The sequence below is a fragment of the Myotis nattereri genome (genome assembly GCF_964212035.1).
Source record: "Myotis nattereri genome assembly, chromosome: 1".
In the NCBI taxonomy this organism is placed as follows: domain Eukaryota; kingdom Metazoa; phylum Chordata; class Mammalia; order Chiroptera; family Vespertilionidae; genus Myotis; species Myotis nattereri.
In genome coordinates this window covers 78,129,128-78,150,167 of record NC_138075.1, presented here as the reverse complement: position 1 = coordinate 78,150,167, position 21,040 = coordinate 78,129,128, and the positions used below count along the sequence as shown (strand labels likewise).

The 21,040-nt window shown below is 44.4% G+C and overlaps 1 protein-coding gene across 3 annotated transcripts; it reads left to right on the top strand.

Annotated features, from left to right (window-relative positions):
• Nucleotides 1-592: 592 nt before the first annotated feature.
• On the top strand, nucleotides 593-18,331 carry HAUS4 (HAUS augmin like complex subunit 4). Of its 3 annotated transcripts, none has more exons than XM_081104532.1 (10): nucleotides 593-760; nucleotides 11,069-11,136; nucleotides 13,488-13,630; nucleotides 13,718-13,849; nucleotides 14,175-14,309; nucleotides 16,161-16,257; nucleotides 16,958-17,103; nucleotides 17,223-17,353; nucleotides 17,700-17,768; nucleotides 17,913-18,331. In XM_081104532.1, the coding sequence occupies exons 2-10, from the start codon at nucleotides 11,082-11,084 to the stop codon at nucleotides 18,094-18,096; spliced, it is 1,092 nt and encodes a 363-aa protein (XP_080960658.1). In that variant the 5' UTR covers nucleotides 593-760; nucleotides 11,069-11,081; the 3' UTR covers nucleotides 18,097-18,331. The 3 variants fall into 3 exon arrangements, with proteins under 3 accessions (XP_080960658.1, XP_080960659.1, XP_080960657.1); XM_081104533.1 differs by lacking the exon at nucleotides 593-760 and adding an exon at nucleotides 8,820-8,914; XM_081104531.1 differs by lacking the exon at nucleotides 593-760 and having other exon boundaries at nucleotides 10,579-11,136.
• The last annotated feature ends 2,709 nt before the right edge of the window (nucleotides 18,332-21,040 follow it).

The following is a 21,040-nucleotide window of genomic DNA, read 5'->3' as shown; positions in this document are numbered from 1 at the left end:
CTGCCCCCAAATTAATTGAGTTTGGCCCACTGGCGGTTATTTTTTATAAAACCAATTTGTACCTAGTTGGGAGAAAAACACCAGCTAATAAATATAGAAAGAGTGATAGAATTTGAAAAACAGCATTTTGTGAACTTAATGAAAGTATTGATTTGGCAAAGATTATTAATTGATGTTAAAACCATAGGTAAAATGGTTGGTGGACAACGGGACATCCATATAGTGCCAAGCAACACTATCAGTTTATAGTCTTGAGGCCAAAAATGTATGTTGGAGGGATCAGACTGTTATCACTTGTTTTCTGGAATGGGTCTTAGTAACACTAACCAGTAGACCAATTCTGGTGAGAGGCAAATAGATAACCCAACCTGGTATACATTCTAGCTATTCCCCACCCCCAAAAAAGAATTAATTATTAGATGTAACTTGCAGTTTACAGGACACTAGGAGGGAGCAACTAGACAAATATAAAAGGTGAGGCATTCTTCAGGGCACCTGGCCAGCTCTCTTCAGCAAGTCGGTACGATTTTTTAAAAACATGTTTTTACTGATTTCAGAGAGAGGAAGGGAGAGGGAGAGACAGAAACATAATGATGAGAGAATCATCGATTGGGTCCCTCCTGCATGCCCCACACGGGAACAAGCCCGCAGTCCATCCATATGCCCTGACTAGGAATCGAACTGCGACCTCCTGGTTCTTGTGTCGACGCTCAAACACTGAGCCACACTGGCCGGGCTGTATGAAAGTCAAAACTACTAGGTAAGTACCTTAGAGATACTTAAGGTATATGATAACAACATCATGCATGGTCCTGGATTCCCTATTGGTTTAAACAAGTTGCTATAAAAGATAACTAGGGTCGCCCTAGCCCAGCCGTGGGCAAACTATGGCCCGTGGGCCGGATCCGGCCCATTTGAAATGAATAAAACTACTGAAAAAAAAGACCGTACCCTTTTATGTAATGATGTTTACTTTGAATTTATATTAGTTCACACAAACACTCCATCCATGCTTTTGTTCCGGCCCGCCGGTCTAGTTTAAGAACCCATTGTGGCCCTCGAGTCAAAAAGTTTGCCTACCCCTGCCCTAGCCAGTTTGGCTCACTAGATAGAGCGTTGGCCTGCGGACTAAAGGGTCCCAGGTTCAATTCTGGCCAAGGGCATATGCCTGGGTTGCGGGCTTGATCCCCAGTAGGGGACATGCAGGAGGCAGCCTATCAATGATTCTCCCTTATCATTGATTTTTTTTTTAATATATATTTTATTGATTTTTCACAGAGAGGAAGGGAGAGAGATAGAGAGAGTTAGAAACATCGATGAGAGAGAAACATCGATCAGCTGCCTCCTGCACATCCCCCACGGGGATGTGCCCGCAACCCAGGTACATGCCCTTGACCGGAATCGAACCCAGGACCTCTCAGTCCGCAGGCTGACGCTCTATCCACTGAGCCAAACCGGTTTCGGCACCATTGATGTTTCTATCTCTCTCCCTTCCTCTCTAAAATCAATGAAAGTATATATATATAAAAAAAAGATAACTGGGGTCAATTGGGAAATTTTTAGTATGGATGGGATTAGATAAGGTGCAAATTTACTAAAATGAAAAGTTCAAAATCATTAACAAAATGCCAGTTCCAAAACCATATATACAGAATAATCATATTTTGTTTATAATATGTCTATATATTTATTTTAAAAAGATCTGAAAGGATATGCCCTAAGGCAATCTCTGGTGAAAATGTTTTATTGCTGTTAGTCTACATTTTCTATTTTTATACAATACATGTGTATTGCATCTGTAATAATTATTACAAATAAAATACCTGGTTGCCAGCATTGATCACTCAGGAAATTTCACATAAAAATCTGGATATTGTATATGAAGAGCTGGATTTCTAAGTGTGTTTTTTCCAATAATCAAATATGTCACCCCTGGACTTCCGTTCCCACACGGCAACAATCGGTTGGAACCAGGTGATGGCTGCTCCTTTATTCTCTCCTCGTTTGTCACGCTCCCTACCATCCCTTCTTCTGTATGCTTCACAAATTGCTTACCTGCCTGATTCCCGCAGACATCTGAGACAGTAAACCTTGATTTGGATGAACTTAATGGCCTCCCCATCCATACAGCCTCTCATTATCAATCATTTGAAGGTACCAATAAATTAACTGACCGAGAAAAGCATCCATTTCAGAATTACCTGTGCCTGTGTGTGTTTTTTAAAATATGTGTTTATTAATTTTTAGAGAGAGAGGTAGGGAGAGGGAGAAGAGAGAGAGAGAGAGAAACATCGATAAGAGAGAAAGCCTCCTGCATGCCCCCTAGTGGGGACTGAGCTGAAACCCAGGCATATGCCCTGACCAAGAATCAAACCAAGACCTCCTGGTTCATGGGTCGACACTCAATCACTGAACCTTGCCAGCTGGGCTGGGTGTCTGTGGTTGTTTTTTTTTAAATAAGGCCATCCAGTCATGGGAAACACAGATTTAATACTTCATCTACTTAGCTACCATGGTTGCATACTGTAAGTTAGTTAGCAAAATTTCTCTTTGGTAAATGGAATCTAGGAAGTATACTAAATTGCTAACTTCTTTAAGGTTTTGCTTTTTTATCCTAGCACCTTAATCATAGGAGGGGTTTCAAATTTTACAATATATGTTTTTCCCAAGCATGAAACTCCAAATGCCCTTTGGTTGGTCTGTTTCTCTCACTGGTTCTGATAGACTTTTTACAGGAGAAAATCTCTTTCACCTGTAACTCAGTATAAGACAGTGTCACCAACAGTTTAAAAGCCAGGGAAATACTTTTATCAGCCTGGTACATGTTTTAGCATGACAGCAGCACACTCAATCATTATAACAGAAACTTCATACCTTGCCCTAGCCCAGTGGTTCTCAACCTTCTGGCCCTTTAAATACAGTTCCTCATGTTGTGACCCAACCATAAAATTATTTTCGTTGCTACTTCATGACTGTAATGTTGCTACTGTTATGAATCGTAATGTAAATATCTGATATGCAGGATGGTCTTAGGCGACCCCTGTGAAAGGGTCATTCGACCACCAAAGGGGTCGCGACCCCCAGTTTGAGAACCGCTGCCCTAGCCGGTTTGGCTTAGTGGATAGTGTTGGCCTTTGGACTGAAGGGTCCCAGGTTCGATTCCAGCCAAGGGCACATACCTGGGTTGCGGGCTCGATCCCCAGTGGGGGGCGTGCAGAAGGCAGCCGATCAATGATTCTCTCTCATCATTGATGTTTCTATCTCTCTCTCTCCCTCTTCCTTCCTCTCTGAAATCAATAAAGAAATATATATTTTTAAAAAAGAAACCGCACACCTTGTGCTTCATAACTAGCTTTTCAAAATGATACTAGTTGTCTTCTTCTGAATCAATTTCCTTTACTGTCTCATATTCCTTTCGAAAAATTGTTTCAATCTGTTCCATTTTTTGGAGCCAAATTTCTCAGCTTTTTCTTTGAGATCTAAAATTCCCCATTGAGCTTTGTTTATATTCTAGTTCACAATAATTTTTTAAAGTAAAATCAGGCTTATTCCCGATTGTACAACAAGTTTCCATGAACAAGACAGGCAACCCTTGAAGCCACAAGGGGCTGGGTTTGAAATCCCTTAGAAGGGTTAGGCAATTGCAAAAATAGCACATTATGAACATTTGTTCTAAAATTTTCATTTGATGTCATAGGTTGATTACATATTTCTTACCCACTTGTTTTCTCCTTAAATCATGTACTTACAATGGGCATGAAATTTTCAAGCTTAATCATCAATAGTTGTGGCTCTGAATACCTTCATTTTCTAGTGAACATCATTGAAAATAATTCTAAAATCTCTTGTCTGCCTGTAAAATTTTTAATTCCTGAAACTAGTTTCTGGGTCCAAAATACCATAATATATTCCTGCTACTTGTCTTCAGATAGTTTCAAAGTGGTATGGTGTTATTTTTAAGTGTGGTTCCATAGTCCAATGGCCATTTTAACGTCATCCTACCTTCGAAACTGGTTATTTAAGCCCACATTTTCAGTGTGAAACATATTCTACTTAAAAGTTTCCATTAGCTTGATAAGTAGAATACTTATCAAATACTAAATACTCACCTGAAATCTTTATCTTTGGAGCATAATTTTGTTTCTTGGCCAGAATGTGGGACACAGAGTCCCTGCAATGTCACAGCAAGTCTCCATTCTTCTCTGTAATTCTAAACAATGCAGCAAAGGAATGTCCAAGTCGGAAAGGTTAAGTAGACTTTTTCTCAGATTCCCATTTACATTTTCAAGTTAAAAACATACACATGAATAGTTTCAAGAAGATAGAGCTAGATTGTGGGCAGCTGTTATACCTAATTTATCTTTCTACACCCCACCCCCCACCAGAGTCTAGCTCAGGAATACTTGAGCATGTTCTTGGCTTTATCATTAAAGAACATTTAAGAATCAGGTGATTGGCCCTGGCCAGCATTGCTCTCAGTGGTTAGAGCACCAGCCTGCACACCAGAGGGTTGAGGGGTCAATTCCCAGTCAAGGGCATGTACCTGGGTTGCAGGTTCGACCCCCCCCCACAGGTCGGGGTGCGTGTGGAAGGCAACCAATTGATATGTCTCCCTCACATCTCTCTCTCTCCCCTCCCTCCCTCCTGCCTCTCTAAAAATCAATGGAAAACAATATCCTCCCAGGAGGATTAGCCAAAAAAAAGAAAAAAGGAGTGATTGTAATTTTGCATATGACATAGCAGAAGGTGAGAGGAACAACACTGATGAAGAGATGGACCTATAAAGGCCAAGCATTCCCCAGAGCAAATCCTATCCTATCTAATAAAAGACAAAAAGGATAATTAACTGCATCTCCGCTATGCTTCCCATTGGCTAATCAGCGAGATACACAAATTAACTGCCAACAAAGATGGCAGCCAGCAGCCAGGCAGCTGAAGCGAGCAGGAGGCTTGCTTGCTCCAGTGATGGAGGAAGCCAAGGTTCCCCGCCTGCCGCAGCCCAGCTCTGAGCTCCGGAAGCAACAATGTTTCAATTATAGAAGCTAAACAAACCCCAGATACCTGCTTTCAGTCAGCTGTGGCCTCAGAGCTGGGAGCGCCAGTGAAGGCAACAGAGTTGCAATTATAGAAGGTAAATAAATCCCAGAATTTAAAAAAAAGAAAAAAAAAAAAGGAGAGGCTGGGAGCTTCAGTCACAGGCCAGCCTGAAATGGCCCTCAGTCCCTCACCCAGACTGGCCAGGCACCCCAGTGGGGACCCCCACCCTAAAGGGGGTGGCCAGCCTGAAAACAGCCATCAGCCCCTCACCCAGGCTGGCCAGGCACCCAAGCGGGACCCCCACCCTGATCCAGGACACCCTTTGGGGAAACTAGCCGGCCCCCACCCGTGCACCAGGCCTCTATCCTATATAGTAAAAGGGTAATATGCAAACTGACCCTAATAGCAGAAAGACTGGGAATGACTGGTCACTATGACACATGACACACACTGACCACCAGAGGGCAGATGCTCAATGCAGGAGCTGCCCTCTGGTGGTCAGTGTGCTCTCACAGGGGGGAGCTCTGCTCAGCCACAAGCCAGGCTGATGGCTGCCAGTACAGCGGTGGTGGCGGGAGCCTCTCCTGCCTCTTCACCAGACATGAGCTAAAAAAAAAAAATGAATTATTGATACTAGTAATAACAAACATGGATCTCAAAATTAATTATGCTGTGAAAGAGGCCAAAAGAGAGTACTTTTTTTGGTTTTTGTTTTTTAATCCTCACCCAAGGATATTTTTCCACTGATTTTTAGAGAGAGTGGAACAGAGGGGGAGAGACAGAGAGAGAGAAACATCAATATGAAAGAGACACATTGACTGGCTGCCTCCCACATGTGCCCCGACCACGGCCAGGATCAAGCCTGAAACCGTGGTATGTGCCTTTGACTAGAATCAAACCTGGGACTCTTCAATCCATAATGATGCTGTATCCACTGAGCCAAACTGGCTAGGGCAAGAGTACATTTTTTTATTCCATTTACATAAAATTCCAAAAAATACAAACAAATCTATAGTAACAGAAAGCAGATTAGTGGCTGGGAAGTGCCAGAGAGAGGAATTACAATGAGGCAAAGTAAACACTTAGGGACTCAGTGGATGGTGCATATGTTCACTGGCTGGATTGTGGTGATGGTTTCACAGATGTATAGTTATGTCAAAACATAATAAACTGTACACTTGTATGCCAAACTATCTCAATAAAGCTGTTTTTAAAAAAAACCACACAGAACAAGAAGGGGGGCAGTAGGAATGGGAAGAAAGAGAATGAATTCTAGGACCTCTTGCAACTTTCTTGCTCATGGACATCAGATGGTGTCTGATTATAAGATCCTTTTTCAGTATTTTGCTTCAGTTTTAACTGCCAAGACAGTCTATCCACTCAACTTTCTAATCTTATGTGGAACTGGCCTATGAAGTCCAGCACTTCAGCTTGAACTCCTTCTCTCTACCTCCACTTGCTGGGATGTTTCCTCCATTGTAAATGATCCCAATTTTCTCTCCTTTCAGGCCCAGGTGAAACAAAAATTTATTTCATAGTCTTTCCCATTCATTCCTGCAGAAGAAAAAACATGTACTTTATTTGAGCTTCTCTAGAATGTATAACCTAAACAGCTCTTTTGTCACCTTTGCTGCTTTATATTATTTGCTTTCCATATGCATGTCTTATCTTCTCAACTACATTCTGAATTTCTTCAGGTCTGGGACTGGGTCATATATTATCTTTGTGTCTCTCCCAAGGCATTTAGTAAGTGCTTGATATACTATGTCAATTTTAAATCATCTCACTTTGATAGTCTTTCCAAAGTACTTTCTCAGCCATTATCTCATTTGATCATTACATCAACACTATGAGATTGGAGAAGCTAAAAAAATATGTTATTTCCTCCATTTGACACATAAGGAAACTGAAGCCCAAGGTCACTCAGTTTGTCAGAGACAGAGATGGAACAGATAATTGCATATGAAGGTTTGATCCTATTCAAGGTTTCCCATGGCTCTCCACTCTACCCTCCAATGTGAAGACAGGCCACTGTACCCTTCACCATCTCATTTCCCAAATACTTTAGCACTCCTTAGCCAAAGCTTTGAGGTGCCATATTAGAAAACTTGACAAATGGAAGACATGAAATTTCAGTAGATTCCTGATTAGCTCTGAGTCACCAAAACATGCCTGCTATTTTTTCCAAGTGCCATTTGTTAGGGGCATTATGCCTGATGTTGAATGATGCTGCACTACAGAGCTGAGGAAGCATAAATAATTTTTAAAAGCTTTAGAAAACAACAGCACTTTAATATTAAGCATGAAGGGTGGCAGCTGACAAGATGACCAGGGATATAAGATTTCTGCACCGGATCACACTGTTCTCCTATGTATTGCAGGAATAACTCCCTAGTTGGTACTAAGAGAAAAGGGTAAACTCTACCACCCAGCACACAGCCTGAGATTCCTTCCCTGCCAGCCAGACTATCAGTTTCTCCTCTGATGCAAGAGATTTGATAACCCTGGTGCAATTTACTTATATAAAGTATTATTTTTGAAATAATTCACCTATAACAGATTTCACTCAACTTTGAAAAGAAGGCAGTGATGGGGTTTAAGACAGAGAGTTGGGGTGGGGGCTTAAGAGGAGCAACAACCTTTGGTCAAAGTCCATAGCCAACTTGAGGTCAAGCCCATGGAGGGAGTCAGGGGAATTGTCCCCCTCCTCCCATCATTGTCTTCTCTCCCTCCAGCCTCCGGCCGGGATCCCCCATTCGCTGAAACCAGTCAGGGAGTATGGGAACCCCAAGTCCTTAGAGGCAGTCCTAACCCGATACATGGAATGTCCAAGAGCAGGATGTGGAAGGGGCGCGGGCAGGAGGAAAACATCCTAGTCTGGCCAATGAAACATGGGAGAGACTGGTGGGTGCTTCTGGGAAAGAATTTCTTCCCAAACTGTTACAGGAAGACAGCCTCCCCCCTTCCTGAACTCCTTCCTTCCTGCTTGGGATGGGACTCCCAGCTCCAGACTTCTTGTTAAGCAAACAATAAATGTCCATATAGTTGAGAGAGAGAGAGAGAGAGAGAGAGAGAGAGAGAGAGAGAGAGAAGATGAGAATGAGAGATGAGAGGGTCCTGTCCGGTGTGGCTCAGTTGGGTGTCACCTTGTGCACGGAGAGGGTGCTGGTTGGATTCCAGGGTAGAGCACATGCCCAGGTTGCCGATTAGATTCCCAGGTCGCGGCTGATAGGGGAGGCGACCTACCCATGTTTTCTCTCACATTGATGCTTCTTTCTCCCTCTCCCTTCTTTCTCTTAAAAACACACACACAATAAAAACATAATCAAACAACAAGACAAAAATAAAACAAGCTCAGGGAGGAGACTCTTTGGTGGGGAGAGGTTTCAGCTCTGCCAGCGCGACCCGGAACCAGTCCCTTAACCTCTCTGCTCCTCAGTTTTCCCTTCAGTACAATGGGTACGATTGTGACTTCCTGTGAGAACTAAACGAGAGGAAGCAAGGCACGCAAAATGCCCGGCACGTTCCTGGCTCATTGGCGGCCCGCAATAAAAGTTGGCAACATGACCACTTTATCAGCGTTTGCCCGCACCGGGGGGCAGGTACCCAGGAAAAGGCTCCCTTCCCACCACGCACTGCAAAGCGGGGCTCTGCGGCCGGGAACGCGGGGCGGGGCGGGGCGGGGCGGGGCGGGGCGGGGCCTGCCGTTCCCGCCAGGCGCGTGGCCCCGCCCCCCGCCCTCCCGCGGCCTCCGACCTCCCCCCGCCCCACCTTCCGGACCCGGCGTCGCCCGCCCTGCGCCGGCCGCGGGGGAAGTTCCTGAGCCCCGAGCTCGCTCCGCACCGCCCTGGGAGCCCCGGCCGCCCGCGGGGCGCAGGTTTGCTTTAGCGGGGGGCGGGGCGCTGCGGGGAGAGGACCCCCCGAGGGTCCTGCCGGCCAGTCCCGGGCGGAGGCCGCCTCGCCCTGGGGACTCCGTGGCTGCCCGGGCGGAAGGGAAGTAGGCGCCGGAGAACGCGCTCCGCATTTTGATTCATCTCGGGCTCTGTGAGGGCCACATCTTGTGAAAATACCTGTAAAATCAATTTAACGTTCAGCGCAGCGTGTAAAGACAGCTCCGAGAATTTAGAAGGCGCCCGAGCCAGAACATTGCCGTGCGTGGGGCCCGGCGGCAGCGTTTTAACACGTCTGAGTGCCGCGGGCGGAGGCTCGCGCTTGCTGGCCGCCACGGTCCACGCCCCCTCACCTTTAAAAGGGTGAAGGGGAGCCCTCACCCCCACCCCACCCCGGGAGGCAGCCCCCCGCGGAGGCAGTGACTGCGGACTTTTCTGAAATGTAGGGTGGGCCTCATCTTTGTGAGTGAAATTTGTCTGCATAGCTTTTATTTGCGGGCCTCGGTCCACTGAGCTCGCCACCCAAGTCGTGGCTCCGGTCGACAAGTAGTTGTGCCATTAATTCTTACGGTCTCTCCGAGGCAGGACTTGTTATCTCAGTTTTGCAGGTGGGAAGACATTTGGCACCAGGAAAACCATCTCCCTTAACATTCACACAGAACAATGGCTGAGCAGATTAAGTCCCAGCATCCCGACTCCTCCGCTGTCCCCCCCTAGACCGTGTTACAAAACAAATGAGTACTTGGATGTTACTTCTCATCAGACGAGGGAGTAAACCCAGTGTTCTGTGAACGTGGAATGCGACATCCTCATAACCCTCTGTGTCTGTTCTGCTTTGGGAGGCACCGCTGTCCTTTGGAGTTTGATACCTTAGAGGAGAGGTTGAAGCAGCAAAATGGGAAATAATGTCAAGGGAAAATGTTTGTCTCCAGAGGCCAAACTGTGCCCATCACTGCCGATTTGTGCCGATGCCGTTTTCAGTGTACTCTATGCTCTGGCCTCGGCTGCATTAACTACACCGTTGCATTACTCTTTTGGCACTGACCTCCCTGCCTGTCTTCTCCTTTTTTTAAATTTTTTTTATTTTTATTGATTTCAGGGAGAGGGGGAGAGAGAGATAGAAACATCAATAGTCAGAGAGAGCCCTAACCGGCTTGGCTCAGTGGATAGAGCATCAGCCTGCAGACTCAAGGGTGTCAGGTTCGATTCCAGTCAAGGGCATATCCCCAGTAGGGAGTGTGCAGGAGGCAGCTGATCGATGTTTCTCTCTCTGATGTTTCTAACTCTCTATCCCTCTCCCTTCCTCTCTGTAAAAAAAAATCAATAAAATATATTAAAAAATAATAATAATCAGAGAGAATCATTGATCAACTGCCTCCTGCACGCTCCACACTCCACACTTGGGACTGAGCCTGCAACCCAGGCACGTGCCCTGACCAGGAATGCAACCGTGACCTCCTGGTTCATAGTGATGCTCAGCCGCTGAGCCAGCAGGGGCCCTGTCTGTCTTCTCATGCTCTTTCCTCCGGGTGCTCGTTACTACTGCTGTTACGTGAAATCCAGTTGTTCAAGTGTGGAATGTTTTGTTACTCCTGAAGGGTGTTTCTGGAATTAATAATAATTTAAAAAACAACAACAAAAAACTACCAACACATCTTAGATGAAAGGACAAGTTAAAGACGTGCAAGAAACTATTGTGGAATTTAATAGCTGAGTGATTCGAAGGGGGAAAAGTAGACTTTGATTTCTTTATTTTTTTTCCTTTTCCCCAGTTCACTCATAACTGAGAAGCAGCAGCTCAGGTTTAGCTCAGAAATAGTTGTGGAGAGAGGGGCCATCCTCCCACTTAGACTAGTGAATGGGAAAGTTTTCTTTCTTAAGGAGGCTCCCTCTTAGCTTATAACAAGTGAAAACATTTATGTGTTTGGAACGCAAAATATTTTGCTGATGATAAGTCCATTTGTCTATAAAACCTGTGTAAGAGCTTGGGACCTTGGATGTGTGATATAGTCCCTCCTTGTTTAGAGGCATCCCTGAGGTCCCTCCCCAGCTTGTAGACAATAGGAATTTGAACCCAAGATAGTTTTCTCTAGAGCAGCCAGCCAACTCATCTTTTTGTTTTCTCTGGATGGATTCAAAAGATAAGAATATCAGATGGCATCTGGGGATTTCTGTTCACCTGGAGAAGGGATGGAAGTACTCCAACAAGGTAAGAATAGCCATTTGCAAGGGTTTTGATGACTTATCCAGAGAGGTTTTATCCAGGTTCTTACTTTCTATTAAAAAAAAAGGACTTATAATGCTCACCAGTATGGTTTCTCTCATAGAAGCTTATGTTTCTAAGGAAATTAGGATACACGATGATTCTTCAACACTGTCTTTTTTTAAATTTAAATATATTGTATTGATTTTTTACAGAGAGGAGGGGAGAGGAATAGAGAGTCAGAAGTATTGATCAGCTGCCTCCTGCACACCCCCCACTGGGGATGCTCCCGCAACCAAGGTACATGCCCTTGACTGGAATCGAACCGGGACCCTTGAGTCCGCAGGCCGATGCTCCATCCGCTGAGCCAAACCGGTTAGGGCTCTTCAGCACTGTCTTATGGAAAACAGATTACACTGACTCCTGGTCAGTGTCTGCTTGTGCAGTAGACTAAAAACTCAAGATGCTCCCATGCTGTGTGAGCAACCATATCCAGAAGATAAGGGTGGCCAGTAAATTCCTTAAATGCTTCCTTTCTACCTATATCTTGAATTTTTTAATATTTGGTCTCCAAAATCTTAGATCCTTCCAATATCTTGAATTCTTTCCATATCTCAAGTCCTTTCTATATCTTGAATCCTTCAAAGACTTGAATCTTCTATATTTGACCATTTCCATATTGATCCTTCTGCCTTGGGGGGGTAGAGGGAGAGATTTCTTATTCTCTAAAAGGACCTTGAGTATGATGGTGAAAGGACTTTGAGTGTGATGGTCCAAAGAATGAAAATTTTAGTATTTGGTAAGTGGGAGTAAAACAGAAGCCTCCAGCAGAAAGCACTTCAGAAAAGAAATGGAAAGAAAGCCCTTTGCCCTGGCCGGTTTTGCTCAGTGGATAGAGCATCGGCCTGTGGACTGAAGGGTCCCGGGTTCAATTCCAGTTAAGGGCACATGCCTGGGTTGTGGGCTCAATCCCCAGTAGGGGGCCTGCAGGAGGCAGCCGATCAATGATTCTCTCTCATCATTGATGTTTCTGTCTCTCTCTTCTTTTCCCTTCCTCTCTGAAATCAATAAAAATATATTAAAAAAAAAAAAAAAAAGAAAGCCCCTTGAACATATGGAATTATGACAGGTTCCCAGTTTCTTGGCACTTTTTCTCAGGCATGTGCTGTTCTGCATCCATAGGTTACTCAACCCTATTTACAATAGGGAGAATTTGGTTAATTAAATTTTTTTAATTTACTCTTAAGAAAAGTATTCCTTCAGTCGCTTATGTGACTAGAGATCATATCCAAAGTTGGAACTTTACATGCATTTTTTTCCCCCTTCCTCAAGAACTCTTAAGTTATTCTGTGAATGAGCCATTTTGGGTACTGGGGTGATCCCTATTAAAGGGTCCCTTATTGATTTGTCCCATGCTTTTCAACTGTATTTTCATTTTTTAAGATCTTACTTTTATTAGAGACTCAGTCCCGAATTCTTGTTTATAAATGTTTTCATTGATTTTAGAGAGAGGAAGGGAGAGAGAGATAGGAACATTGATTGGCTGCCTCCTGCACACCCCCTACAGGGGGTCCAGCCTGTAATCTGGGTATGTACCCTGATCAGAATCAAACTGGTGACCTCTTTTTTGTTTGTTTGTTTGTTTAATATATTTTATTGATTTTTTTACAGAGAGGAAGGGAGAGAGATAGAGAGTTAGAAACATCGATGAGAGAGAAGCATTGATAGCTGCCTCCTGCACACCCTCCACTGGGGATGTGCCCGCAACCTAGGTACATGCCCTTGACCGGAATCGAACCTGGGACCTTTCAGTCTGCAGGCCGACGATCTATCCACTGAGCCAAACCGGTTTCGGCTAACTGGTGACCTCTTGATGCATGGGACTATGCTCGGTCAGTTGAGCCACACCGGCCAGGGTATTTGTGGATTGTTTTGTTTTGTTTTGTTATTTCTCACCCGAGGATATTTTTCCATTGATTTTTAGGGAGAGTGGAAGAGAGAGGGAGAGAGAGAGAGAAACATCAATGTGAGAGAAACCTATCGATTGGTTGTCTTCTGCACTAGCCCGGACCAGTGCCTGGGTGGGGGAGGAGCCTGCAACCAAAGTACATGCCCTTGACTGGAATCTAACCCAGGACCCTTTGGGGCGCAGTCTGACGCTCTATCCACTGAGCCAAACCGGGTAGGGCTATTTGTGGATTTTAAAATCTTATTAGAATTAGGAAACTTTCCTACCAAAAACCTGGGTTGTTTGATGTTGTTGTTTTTTTTTTAATATTAAGAGTTAATTTCAATTATATAAATTAAGAGTCCATACCTTCTTTGCTTTTTGTCCCACGGGGGACACCCCATTAAAGTGTGCAGCAGGCAGCTTCCTCCTTGCCACCTGAGTGAAGAGGACCTGTTACAGAATCCACACTTCAGCAAACTGCTGCTGCGTCTCTCCCAGCACGTGGACGAGAGTGGCTTAAGCCTCTCCCTGGCAAAGGAACAGGCTCAGGTAAAAGCCCTAATTGAAGGGATATTAAGAGGAAGGAACAATATTAAGAGAGAGAGGTTCCTACCTGGGATTTTTAAAATTTTCTAGGCGTGGAAGGAAGTTCGACTGCATAAGACAACATGGCTGAGGTCTGAGATTTTACAAAGAGTCATCCAAGAGCTGCTTGTGGACTACTATGTGAAGATACAAGACACAAATGTAACTTCTGAGGACAAAAAGGTGAGGCCGGAGAGATGAAGTAGAGGTTGGTTACCATAGGAATGAGCCGGCCAACTATGGCTTCATCTGATTATATGATCTGGGGAAGTAGGAGCTTCATGTGATGGCTAGAGAAACGGACTGTAGTTAGGAGGGGAAGAGGTGGGTGTTTTGTCAGGGGTTTGAAAAGAAAGATTAACAGGAGAAGGCACTGACAGCTGGGACGTTATCTGAAGAGGATGACATCTTTGAGGACTTTGAAATGTGTGAAGAACTGGTTCATGAGGATGGAGGAGGTGGATGAAGGAAGTTTTATAGTAACCTCTTGTTGTTTTATTCTTCTCAGTTTCATGAGACCCTTGAACAGCAGCTACTTGTGACTCAACTAACACAGCTCTTAGGTCCTAGCCAGGAGAGGGTGATGCCTCCACTGCTGGGACTGGAGAAAGCAGACCTTCTGGAGCTCATGCCACCCTCAGAGGTTGGGAACAAGCAAATATTGGCTTAATTTCTCCTGTGTATTTGAACATTGTTTGGTTAAGCTTTATTGTTTTTATAAAAATGTACACGTTCATGGTGGTCAAACTTAAATAAATAAGAAATACATTACATAGAAGAAAGTAAAAGCTGAAATACTACATCTAGAAATAAATAATACAACTTGACATAGTATTATATCCTCCATGCGTGTATAGAGAATATATTTTCACTTAATATATTTTGGACTTGTTTTCAAGTCAATAAATAGATGCAAATAAAATGATACTTCCTAAAGCACTCTTTTTTTTTTTTTTTTAATATATGTATCTTTATTGATTTCAGAGAGGAATGGAAAAGAGAGATAGAAACATCCATGATGAGAGAGAATCATGGGTCAGCTGCCTCCTGCACACCCTCCACTGGGGACCGAGCCCACAACCCGGGCATGTGCCCTTGACCGGAATCGAACCCGGATCCTTCAGTCCAGAAGCCGACGCTCTATCCACTGAGCCAAGCCAGCCAGGGCTTTTTTTTTTTTAAATATATTTTATTGATTTTTTACAGAGAGGAAGGGAGAGGGATAAATAGTTAGAAACATCGATGAGAGAGAAATGTCGATCAGCTGCCTCCTGCACACCCCCTACTGGGGATGTGCCCGCAACCAAGGTACATGCCCTTGACCGGAATCGAACCTGGGACCCTTGAGTCCTCAGGCCGATGCTCTATCCACTGAGCCAAACTGGTCAGGGCCTAAAGCACTCTTAGCACAGTGTCCAGACACATAGTTAGTGCTCATTATTCTTATTATATCATTGGCTTAAGTAACTGACAGGATTCCATTGTATAGATGTAGCATAATTTGTTTTACCTTATTGATGGATATTAATTTAAAGTTGTTTCCACATTTTTGCTGTTAGAAACCACACTGATGAACATGCTAATTCATATGTGTCTTTGCCCTTATATGATTATTTCCCAAGTATTAGTGCTCAAAGTGGGATCATTGGGTCAAAGGATACACACATAGAACATATTGGTACATATTGGCCAAACTGTTTTCCAGAAAGGTGTTTCCAGCGCCCGTACCTCCCCACTCTTTTTCATCAGTATGGGATCTGTACAGTCATATTATTCTGTGCTAATTTGTTAGACTAAAAATGAATCTCCCTGTTCAGGCATTTGCTATTATAAACAGTGCTCTGCATGTATAGCCATTTTTCAGTGTTGGCCCTGTATTGTGTTTATCTCCTGATAGTTCTGATGTTGTTGGGGTTTTTTTGTGCATACCTATTAAAAGCATTACATTTTTTTAAATGAATCTCCCTGTTGTCTTTTTTAAGATTTTTTTTTTAGGTAGAGGAAGGGAGAGAGAGAGAAACACCGATGTGAGAGGGAAACATCAATGGGCTGCCTCCTGCATGCCATACCCCCCATCAGGGATGGAGCCCTCAACCCGGGCATGTGCCCCAACTGGGAATTGAATGGGCAACCTCCTGGTTTATAGATGACGCCCAAGTTACTGAGCCACATGTTTTTTGTGGGTTTGTTGTTGATTTTTTAAACATATTTAGCAAGAGGAAGGGAGAGAGAGAGAGAAACATCGATTGGTTTCACCCCAACCAGAAATTGAAACCAGTCTCTGGGTATGGGCCCTGACTCTGAAATGGAACCTGTCACCTTTTGATATACTGGAGGATGCTCCAACCAACTGAGCCACCCTGGCCAGGGTTCCCTGATGTCTCTTAATGCATTTCCTTTGGTTATCATTGAGATTGTTGTCGTCATGTAGTCATTGGCTGAATCTTCCTAGTTCTCACAGTCTATTTGTATCTCTGTGTTTGTGTGACTGTAGGATTTTGTGTGGATGAGAGCTCGGCTCCCACTGGAAGTGGAGGAGCAACTCAAGAAGAAATGTTTCACTCTGCTCTGCTACCATGATCCTAATTCCGGTGAGTGCTGGCTGTCTGTGTTCTGTCCTAGCCGGCCCTCAGGACTCCTGGGTTGCTCTTTTGAGAACAGTATATTTGAATTTAGATTTGGGACAGAAGCTGGGAATCATTGGAGACATTGGAGTTGTTTGTTTCCTTGCTGGTAGAATAAAAGCAAGGAATTTTGCGAGAACTCTTTTTTAAAAAATATATATTTTTATTGATTTTAGAGAGGAAGGGAGAGAGACATAGAAACATCGATGATGAGAGACTCGTTGATTGGCTGCCTCCTATACGCCCCCAGTGGGATCAAGGCTGCAAACCAGGGCATGTACTCTGACTGGGAGTCGAACCATGACCTCCTAGTTCCATGTTCAACCACTGAGCTATGCCAGCTGGACCTTTTATTCAGCAGAGGTCCTCTTGCTGCAGGGAAGAATGAGTTAGTTCTCAGAAGAATCAGCATAGAATAGGGAGGAAAGTTCAGGCTAGGTGTTCCCCTTGTCTTTATTTCTATGACTTAAGAATTAAGGGCAAAATCTGGAATTAAAGAGTGAAGACAATTATGAGAACTGGGCCATTTTTAACAGGACATCAGAAGAAAACCTGGATGAAGACAGAATTCGTAGGTCTAGATGTAGGACAGGGGCACTGAAAAATGGCCTTAAAAGGTCCGTAGCAATTAGGGTTTTACTGTCCAGTCCTCTGACTTTTTGCCCAGATTCAGACCATGAAACCCTGAAGGCAGCAAAGGTATGGAAACTGGCAGAGATCCTGGTGAGTGAGAAGCAGCAGTGCCAGGATGCCAAGAGCCAGCAGAAGGAGCAGGTGGTGCTGCTGGAGAAGAAGAGTGCCACCTACTCCCAGGTTTGTTGGAGCAGTGGGGTAGCCTCTTTTACCCGGACCCCAGGGGCACTTTTGGGGAAGCCAAGGATTTCTGACCTGCCTTCTTTCCTGCTCTCTTCCTCCGCCTCCTGGGGGCTCAGGCGCTTCTCCGCTGCCTCGCCTTACTGCACAGATTGCTTCAGGAGCACCGGCTGAAGACTCAGTCTGAGCTAGACCATATCAATGCCCAGTACCTGGAGTTCAAGTGTAGTGCCATGATCCTTAAGCTGAGGTGAGCTATGACCCCTGTGGATCTAAGGGATCCACCACCCCCTATGACCCCTACCCTCTTCTCTCTTCCTCTAACATGCCTAGCACCTTGTGGGATCCGGTAAATGTCACACAGCAGTATTAGCCTTCAGATTACCCCAAAGCTTTCAACATTCTTGATTCTTTTATTTGAAAGCTTTCTGAAATAGATGCTTGACTGTGAAATATTGCTCAGGAATTCAGAGTGACCTTGTTTATCCTGTCACTGCTTAGCCCACACCTTTGACCCTGGCAGGTACGATGTCCCATTCCTAACTCTGCTGCTATCAGAGATCCTCAGCTTCACATTTCTTTCTTTCCTCTGTCAGGATGGAAGAGCTAAAGATTTTGTCTGACACTTACACTGCTGAGAAAGTAGAAGTTCATCGTCTCATTAGGTGAGAACTCCTAAGAGCTTGGTACAGCTATTCAGAGCTGGTTCCCATACTCTCTAAACTCATTCATTTTAACATGTCCTCATTCTTGTCTACTTTCTGAGGAGCCAGATTCTTACGTTGTATCTTCTGTGCCCGGACTCTTAGGGACCGTTTGGAAGGGGCCATTCGGCTACAAGAACAGGACATGGAGAAGTCCCGACAGGTCCTAAACACCTATGAGGTCCTTGGGGAGGAGTTTGACAAGCTGGTAAAAGAGTACACCCAACTCAAGCAGACAACTGAGAACAGGCGTTGGGCACTCCAGGAGTTCAGCAAAGCCTACCGCTGAATGTGGGCAGGCCAGGAGGCACGGCTTGTGCACTGGCACTGCTTCCTCTTCCTGCTAAAAGGACCACCTCCGCCTGGGACCATCTTCCCTCAAGGGAGTGTGGGGACACTTGCTCGAAGCACTGCAGTCATTTAGGCACCCTCCTTGTTTGCAACGACTGAATCTCTTCTGGACAATGTGGCCGATTTATGTAAATTTATGTACAGCTATCTCCTGAATAAAGTGATAATATTGAGTCTTAGGATTTTAATCATTTTCCTTTGGGGAAAGATGGGAAAAGAGTATCAAAGGCTGCCTGAGTGGAGGGGCAACTGAGTAGATACAAATAGAGACAGACCTCCAATGCTTCCACAAAGGGGGGAAGGTAGAAGTGCCAGCCTGCCCCCATGGAGTCTTAGAGGCTTCATTCTGAGAGCAAGAATGGATTAAAACTGGTTTGCTCTTGAAGAACTAGGTAATCCCCAGAGGAATGCTAGCTGTTAAGGCAGGTAGGGACCTATTCTGTCACGGTGGCTCTCAGTGGGGTGTTTTGATACAGCAACCAGGCATCCAGTTCTTGTTACAGGAAAGGACACAAGCCTCTGTGCTCCTGGCTCCCTGTGGTGTGGTTTGAGGGTTACTTCTTTTTCCAAAAGCAGAGAGTGGGTAGAGATCACTGGGGAACCAAGTTCCATGGTCTGCTCAGCTTAGAACAAGGCAGGGCCCTGGCTGCTGTCAAAGTCAGGGACTGAGAGCAGAAGCAAAAGACCATTCCTATTTAGAAGAGCTTACCCAGCTTCTCAAGCCACTTTTCAGGGAGACTGTCATGAGGCATTCTGCTAAGATCAAATAACGGTAATCTTTGATTGATTTATAAGAAAAATTAAGGTATTTGACTCAACTTTAAATATTTTTAAAATATAGTTTTAATGATTTCAGAGAAAAAGGAAGAGAGAGAGAGACATCAGTGATGAAAGAGTCAGAGATTGACTGCCTCCTGCATGCCCCCACTGGGAGCGAACCCACAACCTAGGCCTGTGCCCCGATCGAACCATGATCTCCTGGTTCATAGGACAACACTCCACCACTGAGCCACACTGGCTGGGCTACATATTTCTTTAAATGGTGTTTACCACCATTTATCTATAAGCAAATGGTGGCCCACACAAAATGAACAAATAGCAAATAGATTAATGGAAAAAACTCAAGACACAGTCAATATTGCTTAGTTCTATAGTCCCCGCCCCCCAACTCTTTTGGGGAAAGTTTCAAAATCCACAGAAAAATTGCAAGAATAGTGCCATAAGCATCAGTACACCCTTAACCTAGATTCAACAATTGCAACCATTTTGCTTTTCTCTTTTTCTCCTCCACCTCTAGATAGATAGATAAAGATATAGAGATATTCCTCCCAACCATTTTATCCTTAGTTACAGATATAACATTTCATTCCCTAAATACTTACACAGGCAACTCCTACAAATAAGGGCACTCCCCTAAATATCTAATTAAAATTATTATATCTACTAGAGGCCTGTTGCACGAAGAGATTCGTGCACTAGGCCTTCCTTTCCCCTGGCTGCTGGCACTGGTTTTCCTTCGGCACCCGGCACCCAGGCCTTCGCTCTGGCTGGGCTCCAGCTGGAGCCGGCCCCGCGGCCGTGAGGCTTTCACTGCTCTGCCGGCCTGGGGCTGTCAGGCTTTGCTCCACTGCTTGGAGCCTATGTATGCAAATTGACCGCCATCTTTGTTGGGTTAATTTGCATACTCTCCTGATTGGCTGGTTAGTGTAGCGATGGTATGGTCAATTTACATGTTTGTCTATTAGTAGGTAAGATTACTGAGGTCATATTTAAGTTTCCCCAAACATTTTATCCTTGGGATATTGTTTCTTTTTTTTTCTTTTTCCCCCGTGTCAGGCCGTCAACCATCCAGGCACCCACAGCCAGGACGCTGGGCGTAGGCGAGCCTCTCTGCTCTCTGCTGCCTAATGACACAGGCGGGGCATGGCAGCCACACCTGCAACGCCGCTAGGGGCAGTTGAATATTGTTTCTTTAATTTCTTTTAAAGTAGAACATTCCTCCCATTTTATTTATTTATTTTGTTTTAAACTTGAAATTATACGATAAAGAAGCTAGTTTATTTTTATTTATTTTTTGTTCTCACCTGAGGATATTTTCTTTTCCATTGATTTTTAGAGAGAGTGGAAGAGAGGGGAGAGGCAGAGAAAGAGAAACATTGATCGGTTACCTACCGCCCTGTGCCCCAACCCGTTGGGGCTGGAGATTGAGCCTGTAGCTGAGATATTATGTGCTGTTGACCGGAATCGAACCAATGACCCTTCAGTCCACCAGGTGACTCTCTAACCACTGAACAAACCAGCTAGGCCCTAGGGCTATTTATTTATGTTGATACTATTACAGATGTCCTCTGTTTCTCCCCACTTTACCCACCTCCACCCAGCTCCCACACACCCTCCCTCTGACCCTCACCACACTATTGCTGTGTCCGTGGGCTATGCATATATGTTCTTTGGCTAATCTTTTCACCTTCTTTCATCCAGTTTCCCCCACTCCCCTCCCCTCTGACCTCTGATCAGTCTGTTCCATATATCCATGCCTCTGGTTCTATTTTGTTTGTCAGTTTATTTTGTTTATTAGATTCTACATATAAGTGAGATCATATGGTATTTGTCTTTCTCTGTCTGGCTTATTTGCTTAGCATAATAATCTCCAGGTCCATCCATGCTGTCACATAAATTAAGGGTTCCTTCCATTGTGTAAATATACACTTAAAAAAATAATAAAATTGACTTTCTGAAAACTCAAGGTGTGTTACCTTGTAGAATGTCCCATTGTGTAATTATTTCCTGTGGTGGTTAACTTGTTCCTCTTCTGCCCAATATAGTAGCCACTAGCCACATGTGGCTATTTAAATTCAAATTGAAGTTTATTAAAATGAAAT